This window comes from Lampetra fluviatilis, chromosome 36 (assembly GCF_964198595.1).
Source record: "Lampetra fluviatilis chromosome 36, kcLamFluv1.1, whole genome shotgun sequence".
Classification (NCBI taxonomy): Eukaryota; Metazoa; Chordata; class Hyperoartia; order Petromyzontiformes; family Petromyzontidae; genus Lampetra; species Lampetra fluviatilis.
This window is the reverse complement of record NC_136310.1, coordinates 1,846,100-1,866,075: the sequence shown is the minus strand read 5'-3', so window position 1 is coordinate 1,866,075 and position 19,976 is coordinate 1,846,100. Positions and strand designations below refer to the sequence as shown.

The 19,976-nt window shown below is 51.1% G+C and overlaps 1 protein-coding gene across 1 annotated transcript in view; it reads left to right on the top strand.

Annotated features, from left to right (window-relative positions):
• The window catches only part of HPS3 (HPS3 biogenesis of lysosomal organelles complex 2 subunit 1), a 60,974-nt gene that overhangs the window by 1,546 nt on the left and 39,452 nt on the right, over positions 1-19,976 (top strand). Inside the window, 10 exon segments of the mRNA XM_078873186.1 lie at positions 2,112-2,407; positions 2,935-3,120; positions 3,774-3,951; positions 4,572-4,725; positions 5,321-5,403; positions 6,101-6,296; positions 10,103-10,184; positions 11,323-11,468; positions 13,474-13,573; positions 14,303-14,487. Coding sequence (XP_078729312.1) covers positions 2,112-2,407; positions 2,935-3,120; positions 3,774-3,951; positions 4,572-4,725; positions 5,321-5,403; positions 6,101-6,296; positions 10,103-10,184; positions 11,323-11,468; positions 13,474-13,573; positions 14,303-14,487 — 1,606 coding nt within the window.

The following is a 19,976-nucleotide window of genomic DNA, read 5'->3' as shown; positions in this document are numbered from 1 at the left end:
TTCTCAGTATTTAACTAAATAAATGGACATACTTTCCTCCACCATAAAAAATAAAATAAAAAATTAAACTTCCCTTCAACCGCAATGGCGATGTATTTTGCTATTCATATTCTCCGCAGTGATGCTAATGATCTATTTTGTGAATTCAGTATAAGATGTGTGCAGTTAATCACTTGTGACAATGTTTAATCTCATACCCTTTCCACATGAAATTCACCCTCTTGAACAGCAGACAAACGTAGCATGTTTAACAGTTTCCTATAACAATGATGTAATTTGCAGCGCGTTGTCAATCCGCTGCTGGATAGAGGCCTCCTAATGTTATATCGTCCACGGTAGTTCGATCATAATTCATTTAAGTGAATCGGTGCGGACTGACAAACGGTGGGCCCCGGAATAGTTCAGATATCGCTCGCCACCGATGGAAGCCGCCACGGTCAACGTACGAACTGAGGTCGTCGGATTAACAGCACATTGCGGTACCACCTGCGTCACCACTGCCCCAACGCAGTATGTTTTCGCGAGCTTTATTTCCCGTTGAGGTTCTGATACTGCGTAGGTTTTCCCATCCGCGTTGGAGAGTGTGCGGTGTGAGTTTAGCTCTTCTTTGAACCCGACGGCAACTTCAACTGTTGGCAAGCGGCTTCGTGCCCTCTCCAAAAACCATAAACGAGCGCGGTACAGTAAATGTATGTACAGTAAAAATTGCGGCTGTTTTTAGAGCCCCGGCGGGGAAGTCTCAGCAGTGATGCATATTGAAACTCCTTAAAGAACAACAGATTACATGCACTGCACAGTTTATTTTCGACCACAGAAAGGGGAAGTTTGAGTGTGTGAGTTGGTGTTTTGTAGTTGGGGATAAGTCACCATAGTGGCGGGTTTCTTAAGGACAAGGTGGTGACAAGCCGTGAAAAACATTGTGAAGCAAGCGCGGGACTTGCTACTTAGGGCAGGGTTGATTGCAGGCACGTGATGCGCCCTCAGCTCCCGCTGGGTAAATATCCCTGACCGTCTCTCCGCGCTGGAACACCTCCGCTACGAATCCGTAAACAAAATTCCAGACTTATCGGCGCATCTTGTTAACGCACAAGTCTCCCTCGCCACGCTCACCTCCTTGGAGTGATCATCCCCCCCCTCCTCCTTCCCGTTGTTCCGCCCCTTCCCACGTAAAAAGCATCACGTGTCAAAAAAGGCTTCGCTTGACAATGATTATATGGAGGCATTTACTTTGAATACCTCCGTGCACACCGCATTTTGAAGTTCAGTCCCCTTGCACGGCTCGCATGTGAACTGGTCATTGGCTGGCACCCCCTCTTCACCAACCCGAGCGGATTAAAGGCACAAAAGTGCGATCGTGGCCACGCAAACCGTGGACCCTGTATTAAACCCGTAGAGACACACGTATGATCGATAAAACGATTCATTAACACATTCCTGCGGAGGGAGCTGGTAGGAACGTTGGGTTGCTCGGTCAATAGCCAGGGTCAACGGCGGCATGGTGCATTCCGCAAATATGCCCGACTGTGAGGGCGGGCACAAGCCGGCGTGAGTAGGTTAAGCGTTGAGTTTTATAAGGGCACCACGGGGTGACCAGCCCCTCCCCACCCAGCCCCACCTCTCCCACCCCCCACCCAGCCCCTCTCCACCCTCCCCACCCAGCCCCTTCCCACCCTCCCCTCCCCACCCAGCCCCTCCCTCCCCACCCAGCCCCTTCCTGCACGACGGACACAATAATCCCCTGTGGCGTGGTGTAACCAGGAGGTTCCTACCAGTATTAGGTTGTTTGGGGTTAGATCGTGGAGGTGTACAGTAATAACCCGACACCACCGGAGAGCCGCTCAAATAAATTTGTCACGTGGGCATTTGTGCCGTTTGATTTGGCATATTTTAACGCTATAATTTATTTGGCTCTCTCATTATGTGTTTGTATGTTGAACTTGGCACCGTACATAGCCAGCCGTGCTAATCGTAGGGTGGTTGATTGGTTATATTTTAGAAAATGACTTTATATACCAACACGGCGATCTCGCCCAAAATTAACTAACTGCGAAATAGCACGTCGGCCGTGAAAGCCCGCGTGTACAGAACTGGGGCACGCGTTTCCCTTGCAGGCGACTACGTGGCCACGATCGAGAACAGCAAGAGGAGCCCGCCGACGGTGCGAGTGTACGTCAACTGGCGCCAAACCTCGCCGCAGCACTCCCAGAGAGCCGGCACGTCCGCCGCCGGGCAGCGGCCACCAAACGGCGACGACTTTGCCGGCGTGACGCCAGTCGGCCAGGCGGCGGCGGCGACGCCGCGGTACCGCGTGCGCATGGCCGGCCACGCGCTGTCGCGGCAGAAGCACGGGGCCCAGAGGTCGCCCGCGCACGAGTCGGCCACCCACGTCATCGAGATCAGCATGCAGGTGGAGCAACCATGCCCCAGCGTGCCCCAGCGCGTCGCAGAGCCGCGTGGAGCCGTGTGGAGCCGCGGTCGCGAGATGTGGCGGCAGTTGAAGGGCTGCGTTTTATTTTACTCCGAGGTCACGGCGGCGCTTCAGGCGTAATTGTGTATTCGAACAAAGTCCCCGTGAATTAGAAAACTGCGTAGAATGAATGCTTAGCATGTCCCCTTCTTGCGTTTCAAAATTCTGTGGTGGTTCCCCCCCCCCCCCCCAATATTCCAGCTCCTCTCCGTGAATCATTGTTTTTCCTCAGCCTTGAATTCTACTAAAGATTACTCCGCCAAAATTGTAATCGATGTTGGCCGTGAGCGGGAATCGAACTCGGCTCGCCGCGTTCGTGTAGCGCAGCGCTCTAACCCTCTCCGCCACCGCTCCCCGCACACAACAATACACAACAACCACAGCCAGAGTCGCCTCTGTGAGTCGGCGCAGTACAACGACGGTCGGATTTTGTGAAGTTTCCTCCTGTTGGGAATTGTTTCGTGCAGGAGCAGCCGTTGTGCCTGGCGTGCTGTCCGACCACCGGCAACCTCCTGGTGGGAGCGGCAGGCAAGCGCCTCGGTCTGTTCTGCCGCGTTTCTCACGTCCAGCGCAAGCTGCCGGCGCACGGCGCCAGCTCGGAAACGGACGAGTCCGGCTCCGAGCACGAGTCCTCCGAAGGCATCGACGACCCGGTAAAGAGTTGGCGAGCGAGCGGTTAAGTTGGTTCGTTTAGTCGGTTTAGTTCAGCGGTCGGTGCTGTTTGCGAGTGTTCCGAATGTGGGAAGGGGCGACAGTGCTCAGAGAAATGTCATGCTCGGAGCAGGGAGGTAACTCGAAGATCCACGTGAGTAGTTCTGAACCCCTGGGGGTAGGCGAACCTCTGGGGGTACGTGCCAATGTGCCAGGGAGGTGCGCGAGGTGATTTTGTAAACGTGTGAAATTATATCGTACGTGAGAGTCATTGGTGAATTATCATGCGTGAATCTGCCAATGTAAAATAAACTACGATAATGTTTAAATCCACGTGGTAACCTAAAACGATATTAAAGACCTCTATAAACTCGTTGATCGTACACAATGTAGTTTCCAAGATTAACCAGCGAGCGCAACCAATCGCCTTGTGCATGCAGAGCATCCATTGAATGTTTGTTTTGTTCGCTTGCAGTTACGAGCTCGATAGGGTAGCTCGCAGAATGGGCGAGCTCCGTGCACGTCTGTAAGTGGGCCCCCCCCCACCCCCCCCTTCATCGACCCTCGCTGAACCAGAGTGGTGAAGTGTGGTCCAAGCGACCCTCGCCCCATTTGACCGACCGAGCACTGTTGTGTTGCTGCTGCCGTTCCGCAGAACCTCGTCGACTTTGAGCGATTCGCCGTGCTCACGGTCGCGTTCTCGCCGCTGGAGGTGGCCCTGTGCGAGAACTACCTGGCCTTCCGCTCGGAGATCGACATCCAGGTCCTGCAAGTGGACATGGGGGCCTTTGCCGGCAAGGGCCTTCGCCAAGATGGCAGTCCCTCGGCGAGACGTGAGTGAGGCCCCGAATTCGGCTGGTGTGAGATGGTGACTAACTGGTTGGAGGCCAAGCGGCTACCTGTATACACGAAATCATTGGGCACGTAGTGACGTGTTGGTCCGTCGATTTTAAAAGGTCTTCTTACACTCGCACCGCGTTCAAGATTGAACGTGGGCTGCTGGATCGTATTGGGCTGGGCAGCCGGTAGGACAACGGACAAAAGCACGTTTTAATGTTTTTTTTATGGAAGCGCAAACGGAGCACTGCTTATTCGCCCATAATGCTCCATGGCAATGCATTTTGTGTTTGTTCCCAATATTAGCCCAATAGGGTTCGTTTTATGGTTTCATCTTGGGACGTGGGTGTGACTACTCGACAAAAAAAAACATGAATTTTCCAGCATCTTCCCATATGTTTGAGGTATAATTTTGTATAAACGGTACGTCATGCTAGTAAGTTTTAGTGCAGTCTTGACTCGTTACCACGATCAGCACTGGACGAGGATTGCTCATAATCCTCGACGGCAAAATTGCCGACACGCGTGTCAAAGTGAAGCTGCGGTGTTCAAAGTTGAAGCCCTTGCCGGTGTCCCCTCTCTCTCACTCTCTCGGCATCGGTCGGTCTCCTCGCAGCCGCGTCTACGCCCGGCATGGCGATCGGCTCGCGCGAGGTTCCCTACCGCTGCACCCAGCTGCCCGAGGCCCCCTTCCAAGTGGAGTGGGCCGGCATGCCAACCCTCATGCACAACCTGGGCAACTCCCTGCATTTCTCCTCCATCCTCTACAGGTGCTGCGCTGGTGTCGCTGGCTTTTCGCGGTCGTGCCCCCCAATTTGTTTTCACGGAGTTTGTGATTTTTTTTACTAAACCAAAACGTCGGATGTCCGAAAAGCCATGTGGTGCTCGTTTGTTCACTCCGATGATGGCGATTGTGGTCAGGCGTGAAATGGATTCTTCCGCTGACCAACGCGTGAATCGACGCATGCGTATAGGAAATGATTTGTATATGGTCCGTGCAAATGCTCTAATTAGGCTAACACAATCGTTGCAAACACTTGATGCTGAACCCCAAAATCGTGACTGGTGGTCAATTCACAGCGAGCCTAAATATTCCGTACTAGCTCACCGCTTTTATTTTTAATATCAAATTCTGCAAAGGTAGGTCACACCTGTATATTTTTATTATACAAATGATAGACATTTATAAACATAAAATTGAAAGTTTTTTTGTATTTTTTGTCCATCCTCTCTCACACACCCGCACTGTGTTTACACATGTACATTGTATATCTTTGTTGTTGTTGTTATATGAGGCATGCCCGTGTGCATTTCACCCACGTGGTTTTGCGTGCGCTCTGCCCTTGGCCATACGTCCGTGCGTAGGAAGTTCGTGCCCAGCTTGTCCCCCCAGGGAGCAAGGGAAGATCTCCTCCACTCTTTGCAGCTCGTCCCCATCTACGTGCATAGTAAGCCGGGTTGCTCCCTGAGTTTAAACGCGCGCGCACGCACATATGCACACACGCTTGTATACGGGGGGGGAGTCACCAGACTGACTGGTGACCAACATCGCGCTCTCAAAGTTCACCGTGGGTTTGATGTGCTGCCATCGATTGGCCACTGTTTGTCGCGTGTCATGTGTTTTTTTTCGCGCACGTGGTGTGATCGCTTCACGATCCACCTACCCCCTCTCTAAATTGACGGGTTACAGGCCTACGCCGTCAAACAAAGTAGTGCTACCGCCCTCTGCTTGGCCTGGAAAGTCGTGCTGAGTCTTAGAGACTTTGGCTTTTAGGAGGATTGTAGGAAACAGGCATGTACGAGCTGGGGGTGGGGGGTAGTGCTCAACGCTCCACACAGATCGGCCAGGAGGTGAAGCCAGGCTCAGCCTCGCTCGGCTTCCGAGAACGGTGTCACCCAGTCGTCTTGAACTTGTCACTTCGCGTTTTCCGCACGCGAAATCGGCGCGGACAAAGCCAAGCTCGGCCCCGACCCTGTCCCGAGCGTTACCGCGTCTCTCTCCCTGCGCCGCAGACCGGTTCGAGGCACGGATGAAGCCGCACTTGGCCGCCCCCCCCCCCTTCCTCCTCCCGCTTGGCTTCCGAGATCGATGCCCCCGACCCTGTCCCGAGCGTGACCGCGTATTTTGTCTCTCCGCGCCCGCAGACTGGCACGAGGCGCGGACGAAGCCGCCGCTGGGTGGCGAGCGGCAGATGGCCGCCCTCAGCTGCTTCTTCAGCCAGTCGCGCGAGGGCTTCCTCTACGACGTGCTGGACGGCGCGAGGCTCGTCTCGCGCTACCAGTACTCGGCCGTGTCCCTGCAGGCCGCGCTTGGGACCCACCTCCTCTACGTCGTCACGCGGTAAAACCGCGCACGATGCGTCGTTTGGGATCTACGGATGAAATGCGCCGTACAAGCGGAAACTATTATTATTATTAGCACGGTTGGCTACGTACGGTGTGACGTGTGGCTCATTCGAACGAACATAAATGCGCATGCGTCTGGCAAACCAAAAATATGTATTATTTATTTTAGCATGAATTTCCATTCGATTATCGGTAACAATAAAATGAACCACAAATACGATTATTTAAATTTACGTAGCGTCAAAATGCAACCGCATTTCCTTTGATGCTGTGTGGAAATAGTAGCTGTGTTTGTATTAATCGGACGGTCAAGTCATAGGCAAAGGAAAAAAAAGAGAGGGCCTTCAGAACGTGGTTGTGAACATTGGCAGCGAGTCGACAGCGGAGGGAAGAGACTAATTCCAGACTCCAGTGGGGGGGGGGGTGCAGCAGATGAGAATGAGCAACTTCCCACTGAGCAAAGTTTGACCGAGGACGCAAGCGGCAAAGCCTCGGTTGCTGGAGCGGGCAGGGAAAAAGGAACGCAGTGAGCCTCGACTTGAACAATCGACAAAGAGTCGCCAGCACGGATGGCTGGGGGATAGAGAGAGAACCCTTCGGTTATCGATTGCGCCTTCTTTCATACCGCGCTGCAGCTCTGCTACCTGGACCACTCTGCACGTTCCCCCGCATCTCCGATGTAGCACGGTTGGCTTCGTACGGTGCGATTTGAAGCTCTGCATGCATACGTGCATTCGACAGTCTCTGCCCTGCTATAAATACGATCCAGCAACGGCTTGGCGGTGTGGGTGGGGGGGTGCGGACTAGATTGAGAGGGGGGGAGCAGAGTTGTTGGGGAGTTCGGCCCGTGGTGGACCTGCCTTCCAAACATGTGAAATCAATACACATTAGTTTCCCCCCCCCCCCCCTTCTCAGCTGCTTATTGCACTTGTGACCCGAGACTCTCGCGGGAACGCGCGCAAATCGGCACATCCATCACCATCACAACGGCGTGGCACCGCTCGCTGGGCGTTCCCCGCCACGTCTAATATTTCCAGGTTGTCTGGGCAACCTCACTATTAACGGGGGGGGGGGGGGGTGATGCCTGTCCGTTAGTTCTGTGAACGCGATGACGGCCGAGGGGGAGAATATCGAGCACGTTCCGTGGCCGCGTTACGTTGTCGTCGGCGGCGTTGTTGTTGATGTTGTTTGTCGGTTTTTATTACCGAGTATTTTTAGTTCCCCCTCCCAGCGAGATATTAATAGTAATTTTAACGAATCAGAACGTGTAACGCTCGCAGGATTCGTTCGGTCCCGGAGAGAGAGAGAGATTCAGAGGCACGGGAAACCACAGACAAAGCGGGAAGGCAGCCAGAAGCGGTGCTGACAATTGCCCAAGCTCTGAGGTTCTATATTGGGATGTTTAACCAACCCCCTTTCGTAAGTGTTGATGCACGTGGAAGAAAGTCGAAGTACCCTCGAGAAAACATATCCCTCGTACAGATGGAGTGCAGATGGCAATTGATCCACTTGCTATGCTGCCATACCCGGGCACACTAGGAGATGGCGTCCTCGACGCCCACCGGTCGGGATTTGCGTGATCCGCCAACCGTCGCCGTGCACCCCAGTGCTGCGTTTACCAGCCATGTGCGCGGCATGGCCACCAGGGCCCGGCGCCGTGCCATCGGTATTGAGAAATGGGATGAAAGAGACATGTTTGTTCGGAGAGCTGCTTTCCCAGTGAGCAATGTCCCGCTCGTATGTCAGACAACATCGGTGCCGGTGCCAACTTTTCTCACTGGAGGGCACACTTCCATTTGTATGTTACCTGGCATGTTGGACGACCTGCGTTCGACTCCCCCGGCATGGCTAATGTCGGTCGCGAGTGATATCTAAAGCGGTACCTGGTTCTCCTGTTCACCAACCCGCGTTGACAGGCGTGGGCAAGTAAGGTCACACAATCTCACGTGGCCGGTATGATGCGGGGGGGGGGGTCACTGTTCAATTCAAGAATCGATTCACGCCGGCCATAGATGCCTTTACCACACGACGCCACGACCTGTCGATCGATCAAACGTCATTCAATATAGAGCGCCATCCAATAATATCGTTTCGTGGCCCTACACATGCTAGACTCGTTTATACTGCTGACTAACTCGCATTAGGATAAAATTCCTTGCGTATTTGCTTTGCTCGAAGTAAAAAAAACGCCGCCGCAGCGGCAGCACCGTTAACTCTGCATTCCTGGCGCAACGGGCGACTCGGGAGAGCAGTGGGGGCTCGTTTCGGGGCTCTCGTGAGACAACCGGCAGAGCCTTTGTGCGGAGAAATAGCGGTTCACGGAACCCCGTCTCATTTTAGCTGGAGGGGTGCAACCAACCGATCTCCATCGGCTTTGGCAGCTCTCCAGCCGTTGTCCGCAGTTTGATTGGGGGGGGGGGGGGCGGGTGGGTTGGGGGTGCTTCACAAATATGCCCAACGTTTTGTTTTTACTGCCCCGAAATGGGTTTATTTGTGAATGCGAAAAAATAATTTGACCACCCCGTTGCGTCGATATTGCGTGATGGGCGAGGTTTCCAGAGACGTGGCGAGTCGAGTCTGAACCTGTCCTGGTCCTCTGCTAGGTAGGTTCAGCCTTTGAATTAGAGAATAAGGTGGCCATGTGTGGTCCTGACCATTCCCCCCAGCCACTTCTGCATCTTGCCGGGCTTAATAGGTGCTCGCTAAAAATGGCCTTTGACTCAACACTTTAGTCTAAAGTTGGTAAAGTTACAGCCCTGCAATTGCATTACTCACTCCACTGCTGGCCAAAGTTCTCCTCTCGAAAGGAACTTGATGGAGCCCCACTTAGAGAGGGTATGCTTGGCCTACTCTTCCACGTTGGCCAGACGTCTTGTAAGAGGTGGCAGTAACCACACTTTACCCAACCACACGTGACTTTCCAATCAACTGATTGTGGTTATAGCCACTCTTAATGTTGGGTGGATAGTGGCGTGGGAGGGCTGGGAGGGATTTCAATCTTTGTCCTCGTTATTTCAACTGCCTCGCCGGGAGATGGAGTTGAACCAACGGCCTCTGCATTGCACAAAAAACCCTCCCATTATATACTTTTCCTTTTAAGAACACAAGTGTTATTGACGAATCTACGATGTCATTAATATTTGTAGATGCTGCTGCCGATGCAGCAGCATCTCCAAATATGTAAATCTGGATTGCAAGTCCAGTGGGCACACTTATTACACCCAGCAGCTTCACTCCAAATCGTTTGCAGCTGTGAATGTATTTCCACAGTTATTTATTAGCTCGGTGGTTGTCAGAACTCGGGGTGCTTTTGTAAATGATTCTAATCGATAGTTTTACGTTTTAAAAATACTGTAAACATTCACAGTAGTTTTTTTGGGTCAAAGCGCGCAAGTAAAATATTCCTGTCGTAAATCCTCCACTAACAGGGTGATTTTGAATCCTGCATAACTGCCTGATGATGCTAGTTGTAACTACCAGAAAAACGTCGAAGCAGATTGCACAATGTGTGTGTGTAGATTGCTCTTCAACGCCACACCAGTGGCGCTGCTGAAGCAGTAATACGTTGGCCACGTTTGGTCCGGCGACAACGTTATTAATTGGCTGTCGGGTGGAGGAGGGTGTACGACACACATTTTACTTCCACGATCTGACCCACGAATAGATTTGCCCATTGTAACATTAGTCGCGGAAGCTTGCGTGCTTAAATATACCGCACACACTTTGCAGTGTGTGTGTGCTTTGAGCGGGCACGAGAGAGATAGAGAAATACAAATGTACGTTTTAATTTTGTCTTTTCAGAGAGAACCTGGAATGCTACACTGTTCACAGTGTGACCCTGGCAACCAGAAGATCAGACCCCGAAGTAGACGGAGAGAGAAAGGTACAGCCCTTAACTCTTCACACGCTGGATGCAGCACACGCACGCGATTTAACCCTTTTCCGTTCTAAGACGTCTGCAGTTTGCAGGGTGGCGGGCGTCCCGTTCGGCGCCGGATCTCGGAACCCGCAAGCGGCTCGGCGTTAATTTTATTTATAGAGGCGTAGCGCCGTTGCTTTTTAAAGACATTGTACTCACCGCAGAGAACCGTAGCGACACGACCGCACTCTATAAAGCTGCCGCCAAACTGTGCCACACGCCATCCCGCATAGCCTTGTGGGAGCCTCGGTTCCGATCGAGTTGTTTTATTTTAGTTTTTATTTTAGTTTTCCCGATTTCGTTCCAATGACGTACGTATGCGATTCCGTTCTGATGACGTACATGCACGTACGTCATCGGAATGGGAAAGGGTTAAACCAGAATTTCAAGTGCAGCAGGTCGAGAGACTCAGCCCGATCACCACTAACTGCGCTCATCACATTCATGTTTCACTTACTTTTGGTAAGATTTTTAGGTCTTGCAAATGAAACGAAAGTCGGTTCATTGGACAAAATTTGATGACTGAAAATTGAAAAATATTTGTTCGGCCATGATGTAACGAACATTTCTCATTTAACAAGGCGTATAGAAAAGAACTTCGCCAGCCTGATGTCGATAAGTGGTCACTGGAAAGGATATCGGATGTATTACTGCGATATATGCTTCTGCGATAGATGCTAGGCTGTCTTATTTGCCTCTGTGTTCAAACAAGTAGCAGCTTCATCTGTGGATGTTCGGTGATCGTATAAATAACTGAACATTTGAAACAAGAGGCTTGTGTTGCGTTAATCGGTGGGTACCTGCGCGAATGACTCTTGGCCTGAATTATCTATATATATTTGTTTTTACCAAAAAATATTTGTTATCTTACACATGTATAACAAATGTAAGAGAATCCTTTGACCCGAATGAAAACATAATTGTTTAAATTCGGGTCAACCGATGTTAAAAGTTTAACAAATATATTTCTGCCTTGGCACGAGTCGCATTGCACTCGAGCAAGCAATTGCAGGGCTGCTCCTCTCTACCTGACAGGAGGCCAGCTGATTGTGTTTCTGGGCCGCGCGTCTCCCTCTGCCTCTCTGTCTGTCTCCCCCGCCAGGCCTGTCCGCCGCCCAGCCTGGAGGTGTGCTCGCTGCGCATGCAGCACTTCATCGGGCTGCAGCGCGTGTGCGTGTCACGTGACCACGCCATCCTGTTCACACGCGCCGGCCTCAGAGGCACCAGGACACCCAGACGGCCGCAGCGGTGAGGAGGGGGGGGCGATTGTTGCTTTTACCGCTCTTACATACGGCCGTCGGGCGCCGACGGATGATCGTCTCCTCTGTTTCCAGACCCCTGCCGAGCCGGTGGTGTAAATTCCACATTGCTGTGGTGGGGGTGGGTCTATTAAACTCATAGCACAACTGCCGTTAACTTTCTCACAGAGTTGTACTCATTTTATTGACCCCGGAGGGATGATAGGATGAGTTAACCCCCCCCACCCTCCCAACCAGAAATTGGACTTGCAACCTTCCACTTATCAGTCGCTCGCCCTTCGGCCAAGCCACCTGGCCAAGGACAGCTCTGTGAATCGTCACCGTTTACGATGAGACCTCTCCTGATGAACACTCGGTGCAGATCTTCGCGCGACTGTGAATCGGAACATCGGCTGCGAAAAACCTAGCACACACATGTGGAGATAAGAGATGCGTCTGGGGGGGGGGCGGGTGGCTGCGTCGCCCTTTGATGGCCGCTGAGAAGTCGCCGTTACGGGAACTCGTGCGTCCCGTGTTGTGTCGGTGTCTGCACTCGCAGGCAGTGACCGCACGGGGGCAGCAGAGCTGCACCCTGGGAAACACGTCCCATGTGGGCGAGCCGAGATGCCCGTGATTCCTGCAAAACACCGATAACAATAAAGTTGAAATGCCCATGCATGCATACCCGTCAACCCATGCGGTTTATCCCGTATTGCTGTTCAGGGAAATTTAGTTTTCGGGTCCATACGGCGTACAGCCGTTTCAATACGGGCAACAACAACAATTGTCTGTTTGTGTCTCTCCCTCGTGATGGGGACTTTGTCCGATGAACGTTGAGATTTGTAAGGGGCACGGGGTGACCAATAAGGTCTGAATTGGTCTGTAACGAGGTATGTGCATGTGCCGTGAAGAAGGCCCTGTCACCTTCTTTAAACGCCATATAACGTGTTAGTTTAACACGCAGGCTTTGTGTTACTGATGAAACGTGTGCTTTGATGTTGTTCATTGTGCTTGTGCACCACTGCCAATGCAGCTGCAGCAGCAGCATCAACAAATAATGTTTAATAACAAAGTTGTGGTGCCAAATGGTGTTTTTTATATATTAGGGATGTGCTCCCAGTTTTTTTTTTTGGCATAAACCCAAAATCGGGAGCTAGATGTGAAATTTCGGATGATAAACAAAAAAATTGGATTCTTTAGAAAACCGTGACATCATTATTAATTCAATCGATGACTCGATTGATATATTAGTGCCCCCTGTACCTACACCTTCAATCATCTATTGAACACTAAATAATATTCCGTCTTGGTACGCAATTAAATCATAAATGACAATGCCCTTAGTTTGACCAAGAGAGCCTCACTGGGCCGACATTGGCAAGTTTGGTGGACGCCATTGATGAGTGATTGGCATGTGGGAGTCAAACCGGCGTACTCGGAGGAATGGACCTCTCGACACGAGGGTCGTAACACTCAAAGCTCCGCACAGATGAATTTAAGAATCCATTGCTTGGCTGCTGTCTCGGCGCCACTTTCAAACGCAAGCATACATCGCCTGGCATTTGCAGGCAGGTCTTCTCCTGCCATCGTATGAGTATTTGGCTGTTCTAAATTTCCACATGGTAAGCCACTCCGTTGAGCTGTCATTTGTGGCCAGATTGCTTCTGAAAAAGAGTTATATAACTCAGTGGGCTTGGTAAAAAAAAATATATATATAGTACGAATATTCATGTCCCTCATGCTTGCGTATCTTGTGAGATCTGACGGGATCGGACACATTAATGGCAGTCTGTTGGAAGACTTGTACATCAAGTCCATTGCCCGTCTGTTAACACGTGAACACACGCGTGTGTACGTAACGCGCGCGCACACTCTGAGAGAGTCTGCGCCGTAGCTGCTCAAGTGCGGTCTGCTCATTGCACCCCGCTGCCAACCCGCCATCTCACCCACGCCCCTCCCCCTGTCCCCCCCTCCCGCTCCCCGTGCGTGTGTTTGTATTTTGGTTTGATTGACAGGCCGAAGATGAGGCCAGACGGGGGCGCAGGGGATAATAACACGGGCTGGAATCTCTACGCCCTGCACCTCACCCCGCTGATACAGCTCTACAATGAGATGGTAGCGTTGGCTCTTTATGATCACTGTGAATGGGCCAGCTGGAATGGCCCAGGCCGTGTGACCCAGTTGGGGGTGCTGGGCTCGTCCTGGCATTGATAGAACATCCCTCAAAATGCCAATTAGTGCCCTGTGGCAGCGTGGCCCAAATATGGACCCCCCCCCCCTCCCTGGCCACCCCCTCCACGTCTTGGTCCATAACAGGGACTTCTTAACCTGTCGAGCGTAAGGGGGGAAGGAGCGCGCGCTGCTCTTATCATTGTTGGAAGTACGTCATAAAAACCCCAGCGCCTGTGTTTTATGGAGTTTCGGGTTTCACGGGCCCGTTGCGATATAAAGGATGCTTTACGTTGCCGAGCCGTTGCAACGTGACGTGGCTGGGCCGTAGATCGTGTGGAACGTGAGCGGAGCGCCCGCGTTTTGAGATTAGAGTTCACATCCTGACCAAGGTCGGCTTATTCGCATCATCATTATCATCATCGTCGTCGTTGTTTTTATCATTGTCTTGTTTATGACTTCAAAGAGCGACCGGTGCAGTGTGTGATCATAAGCGGTGGGGGAGACAAAGGCGGTCGGGCGTGGTGCTGGCCACCCACCCCTGCCTGTACCACGTGCCCGGGCCTTCATAGGTGCTGCTCTCTTAACAGCGCTTGTCCTCAACAGTCTCTTCAGGCTCCACGGGGTGGGGGGAGGAGGATCTTTGTCGTCGTCTGCGTGCGTGCGTGCGTGCAGGTGGAGTACGGGCAGCAGTACGAGAGCACCTGCCCGGAGTCGCGCTTGCACCTTCTGTGCGAGGGCCACCTCCTGCTGCGGGCGGCCGCCCTCGCCGGAGGCCCCGGCTGGACCGAGGCGTCTGCCGCCGAGTTTGCGGCCGCGTTTCGCGAGAGCTGCGCGCTGCTCGGGGACCAGTACAGCCGGTGAGAGGCGCGGGCCACAACCGCACGCACGCACGCACGCACGCAGTCACCTCCTTGTCACTCTTCCATCGCTGTTACCGCTCCTGTGATGTATGTCTGCACGTGCAACTTTTTTTGCACCGTACGTAGCCATCTGAGTCGGAGGTGCGATCTTCGCTCGTCCACTTCCCCCGCCCCCCCTCAATCCGCGTTGGAGACTGCATCAAAGCCGACAGTTTCAGAATCCGTCTTTATCCTAGAGGAGTCCCATGTGCTATGAAGCGCTCCTTCGCACAGATGTCCAGCTCAGTCCGGGGAAACGTGCTCCAAATACCGCGCGTGAGATGGCGTGTCGGGTGCAATGGGGTCACATGAGCCACCACCGGCCGCCAGAGGCCGCTGCGTTCACCTCGTGAAAAGAAAATAAAAAGAATCAATAATTTAATTGTGTCGTGACGGCTCGCCGGATGGCGCAGGGGGTGATTCCTTGTGCCGCTATTGAGAAGCGCCGACTCTAAAGAGCTCCGCGTCATTCATAGCCCCATTCGGCCGTTTGCTGTGGTGTCTGTTGCTCCAAGTCCTTCAGTATTTCTCGCCGCAGAAGATACGTGGAGGGGTGCACACAGAGGGAGCGCGCGCGAGAGAGCCGCGACTGACTGAGAAGGTCGGTTTTGTAATCGCACGCCACCGCTTCAGCTTTCATTGCGGCTCCTTTATTTGGGTTTCTGAACGAGAAAAATAAAAAGCCTAAAGGGCTCGTGGCAGACCGTGGCACGTAATAGGAACCACATGCCGGCGTGTACATGTCCCGCGCTAATAACTTTCAAATGTGCGGCCGTAATTGGGGCTAGAAATTGACGGCGTCATGCACGGCACGGAAAAGCAAGAGCCCATAACATTTTATTTCAACTTGGTTTACCGTGCTTTTTTTTTTATTTAAGACAATATTTCAACTTGCATTAAAAACCGGCCGTGTGACTCGCAGCATTAGTTATCGTGTACGTTTTAGCTTTCTAGATAAATCAGTGTTTAAAATGCTTGGAGTGTGTATGTGTGCAGGGAGCGGTAGCGTAGCGGTTAGTGCGCTACGCTACAAACCCGGCGACCAGAGTCCGATGGCTGCCGACTGCGAACACCATTGACAAATATCTGAACCGGTCCTGGGCCTCCCCTAGGTCGATTCTGCCTCAAATGGTGTGTAAACATCGCCACTGGGGAGACCAAGGCCACCTACCCCCTCGTGTGCCGTTCCGGCCTTCATGGGTTTTCGCTAAGAGCACTTTCCCCAACAGTCTGTACAGGCTATAGGAGGGATCTTTGTATATATAGTATCGTTTTTTTCGTCGCGCTCTTAACATGTAAAGTCTTCGTGTAACATGTCAGTTGGTCGTTGACGAAGTTCGTCATTAGTCTCCACGTCTTTGCTTAATTTTTGAATAATAGGAGGGAGGTGGCCGGGTGGCACAGGAGGTCCGGGAAACTGAGCCGGCACCGCTGACATGCCGGGGTTCGAATCCCGGCAGGCGCCGGTGATTAAACCGGTGACTCAACCACGGCAGGTTGATGGTCTCAGCCTGGTCACTGGTGACTGCTTAGCAAAAGAAGAATAAATTAACATTAAGAAAATTCCATCTTGGAGCCTTTACAAATGCGACCGAAACTCTTTGCAGGACATTTTTCAAGGCTTGTCCCCGAGTGTGCTTAAAGAAACCAACTCAAGTGACCTTGGAGGTAGTTCTGTGATGTCGTCTTCTACGGCACCGTCTCTGACACAGGGTGATGCACTGCTGGCTGTGAGAATTACAAATGGAATGTTTTAGGAAGTAGGTCTATAAAGAATCTCCTGTGCAGCTGTTCTCACAAAATACGGTGAGATTCCCTGCTCTGGGAGATTTCCCGATTTTTCGATTCTCCATCTCATCACTTGATGCCAATAGTGCACGAGGAACAACTTTGAGAGAAGACCAAAATATATAAATATACATGACAAATATTGTGTAATGTTTCGATTCAAAGCTTTCGTGACTGCAGGGATTTATATTATTGGATCTTTCGGTAAAGTCACGTAGAAGGAAAATAATAAAAATAAAACATAATAAAATTCTCACGACGTTTCGGCCACAACACAAGCAGCCGTCCTCAGATGAAGAACAGAGCTGTTGGAAAGACAGCATCCTAGTCAACACTGTGTTCATTAGGACGCTGTGACTTTACCGAAAGATCCAAGAATATTGCGTAATGTATCGAGAATGTGTTTGTTTTAGGTATGTTTTCACACAATCTGTGGTCCAAATCTGAATTTTACCATGAACTTTTGCCAGCATTTCGCAAGTAGAGTTAGCTAATAATATTCATCGCCCTCATCAGTCGTAGTCTGTCCACTGCTGGATGAAGGCCTCCCCCACTCTGTCGCCATCCCACGCGGATTTGCGACGCCGCGACCCTTACACAGGAGCCGATCCCGTTTGTTCCGTCTCCACCACGGGAATCGTCGTCTTGGCTGCCACTGACCAGTCTCTTCCATCGGCCATCATTCCTTCTGGCGAAGTATCCTGCCCGCTTTCGCGACCAGTATTATTCATTATCAAGGTTTTACTTGGTTAAATCGCGTTATTACAAATGTGTCGCAAGCCTCCACCACCCGACACGGCCAATCAGTCCTTGCCAGTCAATATGATGACTCTTAATTTGCATATTAATAATTCAGATTTTTTTTTCGAGTGGAGTGATGGTGCAGCGGTTTGTCGTGTTTCACCACGAACCCAACGGGCCTTGGTTTTATTCGCTGGCCACGGCCAACATGAGTGGCGAGTGAGATCCGATCCGATTCTGAGCCTGTTCCTTATCAACTGTCGCTGACCAACGTGGTCAAGTATGGTCAAACAACCACCATGATTGACACGGCGGTGAGGGAGGCCCTTCATCCGAAACGGTGGATTTGTAAAAGAGCTTATAATTGTTTCATTATTTAGTATGTTTTTCACCAATTGTTATGGATGAGCATCTCCGATCTGCAGCTTTCGCCTCGCACCACTGCAGCGGGCGCTTTCGGGAGTTGAAATTAGGTGAAACCCACACTTTGGAATAACAGCGCGGGGGCTGCGAGAGCGTGATGTTTAACCTCACGCCCCCCCCCCCCCCCCTGTAATCTTGGTGACTAGATTATATCGGCTGTCGTTCGGTAAGCGGGCCGGAGAAAGCGTGACACAACGCGCTGCGAGGTTTTGTTTTCCAGGCCCCCCCCCCACCTCATTCGGGCGCAAATGCGCCGTGACAAACTTGTCCATTTATTTATCCGTCGGCTCCATTTTGTGTTATTCTACACCATAATTGGTGCTTTTCCATGTTCAACTCTCGTGTTGGGGGGGACGCGCTTTGGTGAATGGGCGAGTTTGTTTAAGGAGAGGAAATGGAAGGGATGGACCGGAGAGCCGTGCCGTATTAATCACTGTCTCCACGTGCGTGCACAGATGGCCTCGCTTCTCAGTGCGCCACTTGTTTGTGGAGACGGCAATTTATAGATGACCGGCTTCCTGTTTTGGGCAAAACTTCACTTGTGGCAGGTCCCGAGTGGCCGGGAATTATTTTTATTTTTAAATTAAGTCTCGTGAGTTTACAAGGTACGTGTGGTTTGGTTTTCTCTCTCTCTGTACAGAAGGCGGTTCCATTGCTGTCTTTTATTTTGCAGATTTCAATGATTTAAGTTAAAACGAGAGCCCTCTTTGATATCCGTACGAACATGTGTCTCCTTCTGAGCTTCGAATATCCCACTATAGTTATATTCTCGTCTGCATCGCGCAACTGCCATTGTTTCTTAGTTAAAGTTGAATTGTTTATTAAATATTCATAAGCCGATTGCTTTAGTCTACTGCTTAAGCCACGTACAGTTCAATATCTATACCAATATTATGATACTGATTCTTATTTATCAAAAATATTCACTTTTTCCAAATTTGTAAAAACAATTACAAATGTTTACCTCTACTCTGGCAGTGTTTCACAGGACATTTATAGCAGGTTGATGTTTCGGGCAATGGGCCTTCTTCAGAGCGGAGAGCAGGCTTGTCAGTTGCCCTGGGTTACACAGTCATTAACGACTAATTTTAAAGTAGTGGGAACAACTTAATTGCAGCTTAAACCACGAAATCATTATAAATGGACCAAGCCCTGTAAACTAAACTATTTTTATTTCACCAGGTAAGGCCTGCTGTACTATATAGCTCCTTTTCAGAAGCGACCTGACCACAAATGATAGCCCAATGATCGCGTGATGTTAATTCTAAAATGTGGAGGGAAAAAAACGGAGGACCCGGTGATAAATCCACGCGACCTCGGGGAGAGAGACACACGCAACCTCCAAATATACAACAGGCGTCAGGGTCGCAATCGAACCCGCAACCTCCCGCATACAAGGCGAGGGAGTTAATATCTCGCCACGGCAAAATCAGCAGACTTTAAACAACCGTTTACCATACTGAGATAGGAATCAAAAACGCGTCAAAGTTCCGACATTTCTCCTGCATTTCGGTTAACAGTTTCGGCGCTTGCGGCAGCACGTTCAGAGACGTCCTGAGGAACGTAACGAAAAAAATTACGAATTAAAAAATAAATAACTGACCCTTCCATGCTTGGCTGACCTTTGAGGCCTGCTTATAATCACAGCATTTGTAGTCATTTACATCCGGAAATTTAATCCACAGCTTGAGAGAATGTATGAGCGAATGTGTTTAAGTTGAGCCATTGCTGTACAAATAAACTGGGCCTTGTCGTAATTGCCTTGCTGCCTCTGCTTTCTAGCAGGCTTTTGACAAGGCAATCGCTGTTGCCTTTAATTTAGAAAAAAAAAAATCCCTGGAATGGTGGGGTTATGTTAAGGGGTGGTGAAGGGGGGGCGATCTGAATTATTTAAGGTGGTTGTCCTCAACCACACACGGATGATATTAGTGACCGACTCATCTTGAAAAGTCGTTGTTTTCGTTGTAATTTCTCCCCCTCAACATAATCTCAACCGCGCTATCGGCGTCGCATCGTCACGAGACCGAAATATCCCTTCTGATCTCCCGCAGGGAAGCGCGATCCTTTGCGTGAGGGGAGCAGACCGCCGTCGCGGATTTTCGTAGAGCTGCCTCCGAAAGATCCCTTCAAAGCGGCCTCCGGTCCGCACCGTAGAGGGGGTAGCACTCCGCTCCGAGAGTGAGCTTCGTTGTTGCAACGGTCAAACCGACAAATGAAGCGCAGAAGTGAATGTAACATTACCGTTTCATTTTATTTTGCGCAGTCATTGGCGGCCGAGCTGGGAGGTGTGGGGCATCGATTCACGGCTTTAGCTAAAGATTGTTTCGGCTTCTGTGAGGCCCTCTCCCATTTTGTGAATAGCGGCCTTCCGTTCGTTGTTCGCTTATGGGCCCGGCCACGGAATTCCTGCAGCCGTGCAAACGGCGGCAGCTTTTATTTTCACGGCGAATGCCAGCGCAGTAAATAAAAACCAGCTCGGAGGGGGGGAGGCGGAT